Source organism: Aristolochia californica, unplaced genomic scaffold (genome assembly GCF_029961685.1).
Source record: "Aristolochia californica isolate CCGP_79_NKW_82.1479 unplaced genomic scaffold, dmAriCali1.0.hap1 SCAF_7, whole genome shotgun sequence".
NCBI classification, from domain to species: domain Eukaryota; kingdom Viridiplantae; phylum Streptophyta; class Magnoliopsida; order Piperales; family Aristolochiaceae; genus Aristolochia; species Aristolochia californica.
Window position 1 is genome coordinate 7,245,051 of NW_027182268.1, and position 9,958 is coordinate 7,255,008.

General features: G+C 35.9%; 1 protein-coding gene across 1 annotated transcript; it reads right to left on the bottom strand.

The window, feature by feature from the left end:
- Nucleotides 1-1,807: 1,807 nt before the first annotated feature.
- LOC137936235 (protein HEAT INTOLERANT 4-like) lies at nt 1,808-9,648 on the bottom strand. Its single transcript, XM_068780805.1, has 14 exons — nt 9,340-9,648; nt 8,488-8,526; nt 6,794-6,847; nt 6,181-6,244; nt 5,608-5,666; nt 4,721-4,845; nt 4,553-4,615; nt 4,192-4,250; nt 3,708-3,784; nt 3,418-3,456; nt 2,920-2,982; nt 2,790-2,837; nt 2,568-2,696; nt 1,808-2,469 (listed from the first exon to the last, which is right to left on the bottom strand). Exons 1-14 carry the CDS (start codon nt 9,511-9,513, stop codon nt 2,422-2,424), a joined length of 1,041 nt encoding a protein of 346 aa, XP_068636906.1. The 5' UTR covers nt 9,514-9,648; the 3' UTR covers nt 1,808-2,421.
- Between the last annotated feature and the right edge of the window lie 310 nt (nt 9,649-9,958).

Here is a 9,958-nt window from a genome sequence, read left to right on the forward strand (position 1 = left end):
TTTTGATTATTAATTCATGCTTACTTTTCTGGTTTGGGAATTTTGGGAAAATACCCATTAAAAAAATATATTTAACAACATACCCTTCTTTTAAATTTATTCTCAAAATACCAAATTTTGATTTACCATGTTGGACAGTCAACAAGTTATAAGTTCGACTGAAAGCGCGATACAAGAAAAACTAGAGGAAGAAAGGGAAAAAGAGAAGAATAGTACTACAACACACCATATTGGTGGTCAATGATAATGTGGCAATTTGACTATTTAAAGTTAGGTATTTTTTTAATTAATTTTTTAAAATTAGTTATTTTAAAAAATTCCCTTATTGTTTTGAAGGAGATAATCAAATAAAAGGTATTGAGAGTGTAAACATTTCACTTAAGGTTTGTGATAATAGAGCACAAATTCCTTTGAATCCACTTGAGTCACATCAAACGAGACCGCGCGAGTGGCACAAGAAAAACTACAAGAAGAAAAGGAAAAAAAAAAGAATAGTGTTGACATGAATAAGGAGGCAAATAACTGCCCAATGTGGTGATTTGATTAGTCAAAAGTTAGGTATTTTTTTAATTAAGTTTGTAAATAGGGTATTTTTCTAATTAATTTTTTAATTGGTTTTTTAAAATATCCCTTCTTATTTTGACTGAAATAATCAAGACGTTTCACTGAAGGTTTAGGATAATAGAGTACAAATTCCTTTGAATCACTCGAAGTCATGTCAAATGAGAAGTGGCAAAAGAAAAACTACAGGAAGAAGGAAAAAGAGCAGCATAGTGTTGACGTGACAATGTCAACTTGCGGATAACGTGGCAAGTTGACTGTCCAATGTGACAATTTGATTAGTCAAAGTTAGATATTTTATTAATTATTTTTTATAAAATTGGTTATTTTTAAAAATTCCTTCTTATTTTGACAGAGATGGGTATTGAGAGAGCGAAAGAGGAGTAAACATTTCACTGAAGGTTAGAGATAAGCGAGCACAAATTCCTTTGAATCCATTGACTATTACACCTGAGTCAACCCTATGAGTCCCGATCAACTCGCTGAATAGATATGCAAAAGAGGCTATACCATCCATACAAGCAGGAGACAACCACAGAGACCTGTTTACACTCCATCTGATACAGCCATCATCCCTCCCGCAAGGATTCCCCCACCCAAAATCAGTCTCTTTAAACCCAAACCTCAGTGAACATGCACCCATGCATGCAACAGATCGCTCGGAGAGGTAGCTTACCCAGTCGGCCGCGTCTCCCATGCAAACAACCACAGCATCACGTATGGCTCCCTGGATAGCCTTGACCGAGAAGACGAACCTATCTTCTCCCATCAGTTCGAAGACCTTGGCTTCGACCATGCAATGCCTGAGACAGTTGGCCAAGTGCTCCCCGTGCACCGGAGGATCGACGTGAGGCCGGCAGTCCACTGGGAAGTAGCAGTAGAGGCAGTGCAGCTCCCTGGTGATTGGTGAAACGCGGGGTGGGGGGGGGGGGGAGGGGAGGGAGGGGCCTGGTGTTTTATAAATGAGATATGCCTAGTTAAGATTACCACATTCTTAAGATTGCCCGTGCAAATTCAATCAAGTAGAAAGAAAGAGACGGCCAGTGTGAGTCATGCTGGGTCGTCTTCTCCATCGACCAATGCACGATCAAGTAAAATAGCCAAAAATGGATCATATTGTCATCACTTTTTCCGATATGATATCTGTGCTAACAAGCCTCAAGATACCAGGGATCAACGTTGTCATTTGGCAGACTCGAAGAACCATCAGTAAAATAAAATAAAAAATTACTTAATTAATGTAATATTTGGAATAACTAGTTAATGACTCAGAAAGGGGCAAAAACTACAATATATTTGACTGACTTGACCATTAACTGGACCTTTTTTGTCCGGGAAAAGAAATAAAAAATAATATGGAAGCTGAAGAGAAATCTTCAATAAGTTTCCAAAACCTAAGTGTCCGAGCTCAAGGGGGAAGAGTTGCAAATGATGAAGCTTTCTCACCTTCTTGCCCTTGTCGGTTCAAGACTTCAGAAGCCATCGATCCTCGCTCTACGGAGACTGCTCAGCTTTCCATTAAATCCAAATGGCGAAAGCCATGGATCAACTATAAATGTCATACAATGCTTTAAATTTTTAGACTATCTAAGCATCTGTAAATCTATAATGTCAAAATCGGACTATGTATAATGGTGGAAGATCAAACCACCGGACTCCAATTAGGAGTCTCAAAATTCTCCTTTGAGAAGTTCATTAATGAGGTTGTCGGTATGAAAGGTCACTAGACCTCGGGCAGCCGGAGCCACTGCTCCGACTATCAAAACTTCTGCTCTCACCATTTTACAGCAGATGCAGATGCCATGAGACCAACTCTCGAACAATCCAATGCATAAAAGAGGTTCCTCCCCTTGACTTTCATCAGAGGACCTCGTGAGCCTTGCCATAGTACCTGTTGATGAAAGGGGACTAGAAACAACAGCAACAACATAAATTTAGGGAGAGAGCACAATCAAATAAGTAACATAGAATGCCAGGGCATGAAGATGTAAAAAACATGGACGAACCTTCACGCTAGATATATCTGGAGTGCCAGTTTTCTGTACAGGGTAGAACTTGAAAAACTGCATATTTGTGTATGCTTCTTTAGTTTTCTCATCCATCTCTTCAACAGCTTTTTTCCGTGCCTCCTTTGCCTATAGGAATGACATAATGCATTTACATCTTATTACATGGGAAAAGAGTAAAATTTTCAAATGTTATGAGAAATGTGCGGCCGCTTTATATACCTCACGTTGTGCTTTTTTTGACTCTTTGACCTTTTCTTTGATAAATTTCTGAACAAACAACAAAAACAAACTCAGAGTTTGCATAGGACGTAAAGAAACAGGCCACAGTTTATTTCCTATGAATGTGTACCTTAAACTCCTCTTTCTCACTCTCAAGTAAAACTTCATCCTTAATTTTTTCATCAGCAAATTCCTGAATTGTACAAACAATTTAAAGAATCAGATAAAATAATATCATGAAAGATGAAACTAACATATTGTTGGAAGATATGAATAAGTTGGAGTGTCATTAATGTAATTAGTTTATAATTTTTGTCACTTCTTTACTCTTACTAGGGTGAAGGGTATAATTGTAATATTGATACTTTTAGCATTAAGGGGGAGGATTAGGACTAAGTACATAACCCTAATTCTCCAACCTCTTTCTCCTTCTCCAAATTCATTACTCTTCTTCTTCTCCTCCTAAACCTTATCTCCACAACTCTTCTTCTTCTCACCCCTTAATCCTCTTCTACTTTGATTATACATCATTGAGTCCTAATTTTTAACACATATATGTGAAAATAATGTCAAAGTTTCTGAATGAGCATAAATCAGTATCTCATGAAAAATTTAGAAATTCTAGTACCTCCAAGTCATCCATGTCCCAGTCAAAATCACAGACAACCTGCAGTAGAACGCATTCACCATCAGCAAGTGAGTTCGGCTCTCATATTTGTACAGAATACAGAATAAAAAATAAAAGATTCAGCTGATATCCATTTAGCAAAATAAAGCTGCCTGCAATTCAGTATTTGGAGTATGTTTTTCACAAGTAATAAAATGAGGCAGCACAGCATAAAATGACTTCTACCCAGTACGATGAAAAAAGAGATTAGTCAAAAGGCCAACACAATAAAATATTAGCATAAAACTTACAGGAGGTTCTGTCGGATACATAATTTGAACAACAGTGTTCTGTTCTTCCTCATCCTCCTTTAAAGGGTTGTAGAAATCTAAAATAAAAGATTAACAGACAATTAGTAACAATCTTTAGAGAACAATAACTTTTATAAAAGATATTCCGTGCATTACATTTCTTTTGATTAAAAGATCTCTAGGAACGAATTCCTTTAGATGCCGATAGATTGTTTGAGTAACGGATGAAAATTAAAATTGCAAGTTTGAGCATTTTGATTGAATATTCCTTGGTATAGTACAAAGAATGGAAATATAACAGAGACTCAATGAGTGGTTGCAGGATAAAGCACCTCAACTTTATAATTTCCTAATAGATACTCCTATATACACAGATTGTATGCATGTTTACAAGTGTCAACAGCTTTTTCACAAGTACAACAATACCATTATCGCAAACTAAATAAACCAAAATACTAGAACATGTGAAACTGCAAACACTCACAAGGTAGGCAATAATCATATTTCTTGATACGATCTATCTTCAAATGTTTCAGGGCTGCCCTGCAATAGTTCAAATAAGAGTTGTTGGTAAACTTAAGAATACAAACTGTGGATTGAAGAGAAGATGAGAAAGCAATGTGAAACCAATGATTAGTTTTTCTGTTCTTTTTCTCATTTCTAATAGTTAAAGAAATGGAATCTGAATCATGCTTAAGATTAAATGATAAGTAAAAAGAAGCAACATACAAAGTAACTCTAAAAGTTGGCACCAACTCTTAAGGTCAATAAACAACAATAGTCTATAGTTTATCAAGTCAAGCACAAAAAATAAGAAAAGAAATCAATCAAAAAAGTTCAGATACCTTCTTTGAGTACAGCTCAATGTAAAAATTTGATGAGACTTAAACCTTTCCACCTGACTAAGCCTGCAAAATAAGGAAAAGAAAATTGATTTAAAAACTGACAGAAATATGGGTGAAAAGGACCCGAGTTACAACTCAATATCTGCAGTGATACCAACAGGAAGATACCTATCCTCCAAGGGGATATAAGGAACCCAAGCCATTTTCATTTCCTTCATTGGTATTATTTCTTCATTCTCCCTTTGAACAGATTTTACGCCAATTTTATCAGATGGAGGAAATGGGGACACAACCTGCTCAAAGGGAAAGAAACAATTGAAACACAAAAGCTAGTCAATAACAAAAACAGATCTATAAATAGATATTAAGTGGGTGTAAGACAAATCACTTGAGATAAATACATCTTTTTTATAACAAGGAGAGAGAATTCCATTAAGAAAATACCCTAGGCAGCCTAAAGAACAGCAAGGAGATAAAAATACATCTTAAGTAACACCTTGAGCATGTAACGGCTTGCTTCAGAAAAAAATAAATTCAATGGCTTGCATTATAGAAGACAACATACTATACTAGTTAGAAGTTGCTTGCACTCAACTGTCTAAAATATACATAAAATTATTAGATGAATGTCCAGATATTAAAGGCAATCTGAGATGTAGTTGATAATATGCCCACATGGCCATAGGGATTGACATGAAATCCCTGCATGTAGCATAAATGAAGTTCATAATCACTTATGGTTTTGGAGAATCTTGAGACAAATTTGAACAAACGATGGAGGAAAGTAAAGACTACTGGGTGTACCCCCACTTGGGAAAAGTGGTTATCAGATAAAATATTTTCATGAAAGTTACACCATCTAAACAATTATAGTTTCAGAAGCCTCAGTTATAGTTAACAACAGAGAGAGAGCTATCCATCTAATGAATATATAAAATGAGGCAAGCACTACTTCTTGCCCTGCCTCTTACATGCAAGACAAGATATCAAGACTGACCATTAAAAAACAATAATAAATTAAAAAAAATTAAAAAGCAAAAGTTGAGTAGACTTACAGCAACCACCGCAGGGATGCATATAATCTTTCCTTCACCTTTGATGAAAACCATTTGAGCTGCAAAAACCAGAAAAAAAACATTAAATTAAAGTAAAACATGAAATGAGTAGTGGAAAGCTCTCTTACATCTTTTGAAGCACAATGATGCATATGTATGCTTCTCTCACAAAAGCTAAACTTGATGTGAACATTTAGAAATGTTCTAAAGATATGGTAACATCAAAAACATCAAACTTAAAGATATAAAAATTTAGAAATATATTAAACAAGTAAATTACGTTCAAAATTAATTTAATCAAACAAAAAAGTAAATTAATCAAGATTAAGTATACCTTCTGGACCAAAGCTAATCAGAACTAGTTGCTTAGAAGAAATGTAATAAATGAAGAAAAATAAATCTTTAGGTGCAATACTCAGGAAGATGTAAAAAACAGTTAAATTTCGAGTATACACCATTAAACAGTAACAAAATAAGTAGACAAACATGCCTGAGAAGAAGAAGATCTACATGATCTATGAATGACATTTACTTGGACAATAAATGGAAAATAACCTGAAAGATAGCACTTACGTTCAGTACAACCAAAAATGTAAACTCTTTTCCCATGTAGAACTCCCCCTGATTCAAAGGCATTCTGGCCAACAACAGAAGAAACAGTTAAAAAATAAAAAAATTAATTTAGTCTAATTTCAACAGAAAAATAAAAAATAAAACAAAACAAAACAAAAGAATGGATCCAACCCCCCAGTCAGGCTGGCCAAAGGTGAATTTTGATGGGAAATCCCAATGAAATCCTGGCCAGCGGGGGTTGGAGGAGTCATAAGGGACTCAGAATATCAAGTATGGCCGACCTTTTTGAATCCAGCCAGTCATATTGATTCACTAGGCAGAAATTGGATGTATTAGATCCATTATGTGTAAGTCTGGATGTGAGGGGGACTATTGAGTCGGAAAAAATCGCACAGCAACAAAAGCCCTCCTCAATGGGATCAAGCTATTTGCTCATAATTTCTTAGAACTAGTACTCATAGAAGGAGAGTCAGCTCTTCTCATTCACTGGCTATCAAAGCAAGGCCGCCACCCTCCTCTCTGTATTTCCAGCCGAGGCTAGGCCTCTTCTATGATTTGAGTTTGTTTATTTATTAATGTACCCTAAGTCCCAAAAAAAGGACTACTCCCAAACCTCCAAGTTTGTAAAGTCCCATTTGATCTCATAAACAGCATCCATCTGGTCCCACTGTCATTGGCAATTGACACACAGTTAGATGCTAACGAAAAATAGTACGATGCAAAAATGATTGATCATATTTATACACTAGGATGTATGCTAATAAAAAAAATTTAAGATGCAAAACTGATTGATCATATTGTATAAACTAGAATGTAGCCAATACTTGCTCATTGTGCATGAGTGGAACTCATAAGGCAACATACCAACTGATCAGCCTCCCATGGAAAGTACATCCATGTACAGAAACCGATTTATCTAATCTGTTTCCACATAAATACTATTACTGAAAGGCTTAAACCATCCATTACCACTATGTTAACTCTTTCTTTATGATGTCTTCATTTAAAAAAAAAATTATATATATATTTTAATTGGCTTGGTACTGGTATTCAACTTCTTCATAGGCCCAAACATCGTAAAAAATGGAAATAAATAAGTTTCTTTTTTAATAAGAATCGACATCTCATTGCATTTGAGAATGGGTATGGCTTCTGTCAAAATATTTATATGAATATAAATGTGACCGAAATGTACGTAGATGGTAAAAAGACACGTTCTTCAGTAAATCATTAAACAGATTACAAATATATTAGCTGGCTAGAGAATCCACGCATTTAAACTTGGATGATTAACTACATATAACACTTTCCAGTTCTATTTGGGAATTTTAGGTTTTTGAAATTGAAACTTACACCAACAAGATTCCTTAATTTTTTAATGGAAGAATTTAATTTCAAGTCATCAGAAAGTTTTCCTCTTTTGGCCTATTATAGTAGGTGCTGGAAAAGGATAGGCTTTTTACACACTTGTCATCTTTAAAAATGAGATGGCCAGATGCCTCAGTGGGATGCTACGGTGTACAGCTAATTTACCTTAGGATAATAAAGGTTAGAAGTTTCAAGTCATTGTCTCTTCAAATTTACAAAACTCAAGGTACATCTTAATTGTGTAGACAGCATGCAAAACAGTAGATGCTGAAATTAATGACACCATACTTTCTACTTTTACCCATGCCATTACCACCGAAAGCAGGACTACACAATAGATCCTTGTATCAGGACCGCACAATACAGATAATTTGTCTGAGTACAGCTGATCACAAAATTTTACAACCCCAGCCCACATTTTACTTTGAAAAAATAAAAAAGAAATAAGCACAACAAACTTAGACAAAAGCCTACCAAACATGGTAGGTGGTATCACAATACAGAGCAGAAAGTTTTTCCACCTGCATATAGGTTGTTTTGGCATTACTTTCATTAATAAGTACAATAAAACAGTCTTTTGCATTAAAATTAAGCATTCACTAGTTCAAAAAAATAAGCACAAGAAAAGAGGAATAAGAGACAAGTGGACACAATGTGTAAGCATGACCAGTTGGAGTGTAATAAATTGGAGGAAGTTTATCTACTAACTAAGACATCGTTCTTTACCGTTATTTCCGTTGGAATAACTGAATGTAGCAAACTCGTAATGCATGGAAAAGACGAGCAAAATATGGCCGCTCGGGGCAAAGTAAATTCAAGAAAACTTCTTCACTAGAAACCAAGTATAGAACATTACTTAAATCTAGCAAGCAGAGACAAGTGACGCATGCACAAACGGATAACTAGGCCAAAGAACAGAAGACGAAATTCAAAACAAACCTCCGTTCCAACGGGAAACGCTGCTTGCCATAAGTCTTCCTGCAAAGCCAAACACGAATTATAAACATAAAATAAAGGAAAAACTTGATAGATCAAGCTCCCATATCCACTAAACTAAATAGCGTCTCACTTTCAACAGAAAAGAAAAAAGAAAGAAATGTTAAGATTAAGTCCCAGAACTTCACATGACAAGATTAATACTGAAAAAAATCAACAGAAGAACCTGACATGAGAAATAATAAAAGTTAGACACAAACTGATCCAACAAACTAACATAACTTTCGACTATATCAGCTAAAACAATATTACGAAAAGTAAATTTTCTTCTAACACAAACAACATACTAAATATCAACACCAAATCACAGTATTTGAATGACTTCAAGTAACGTAACATTAACTTCAGAAAAGATGACAAAACCACACGTAAGAATACGACTATAAAAAAAAACTCGAAATCACACCAATCTATTACACATAAAAGCATCTGAGACAATGATGCTATAAGCCACGAATTATTAAATATTCAGCTAGATTTTCCATGGACCAACAAAATAACAAGAAAAAGAACTAACATTTAGATCAAATGGAAGTAAGAAAAGCTCCTCTAACCTTCGACATTTCAGTAATCTACATTTCTACGATCACTCGCAGAAACGCAAGCTAAGACAGTCAGTTGTAGCAAATATAGAACTCTAACTATACTTCAAAAAAACCACAGAAATCACAATCATGAGAGTCGAGAAGAATTCATGAGCAAAATCCTCAATGAGAACAAAAATCTTACCTATGAGCCTATAATTCAGCCTAATCTACACAACAAAACAGAAATAAACATCAGAACCGCTCTTACCATATTCCGCTTGTCCTCGAGAATCTCCGGCTCCTCATTAGATTTCGCAGCAGCGGAAGCCTTCTCTCGCTTTGCTCTACTGGAAGCTTCTTTCTCTCCCTTAGGCAGCTCCTCCGCCGACTGCTTCCCCACCTTCTGCTCTGCCTTTCTCTTCGTTGCCCTACGTCTTGCCATTGCAGAACCGACGCAGATAGACTGAGAGAGAAAAAAGGAATTCCCGGAGCGCGGTCGGCTCGGATTGAAGGAGGCGAAAGCGAGAAATACTGAAACGGAAGAGACGAGAGGCGGAGGGGAGAGAAACGAGGGGGTTTTATGTTTCTCAGACGACGAGTGGCAGCAGGTTTTCAAATTTTTGTACGGACAGCGCGTGAGATATAAGCCGGATCAGTCGGGCCAAAGGTCGCGTGTTCAAATTGAGGTGATTTGGATCCTGACCGTCGATCGGGGCCCGTCTCTGACGGATCGGATAATTCTAGAAAATTAGATTAATTTTAAGTTTCAGTATTTGATTTTTGATTCTGGTATACAAAACACCGCTCTCTTAGGGATAAAATAACTCTCTTTTAAGTCTTAAGTCTGACCATAAAGGGAAGGTTTATTGGAATGTTTCACAGATTTA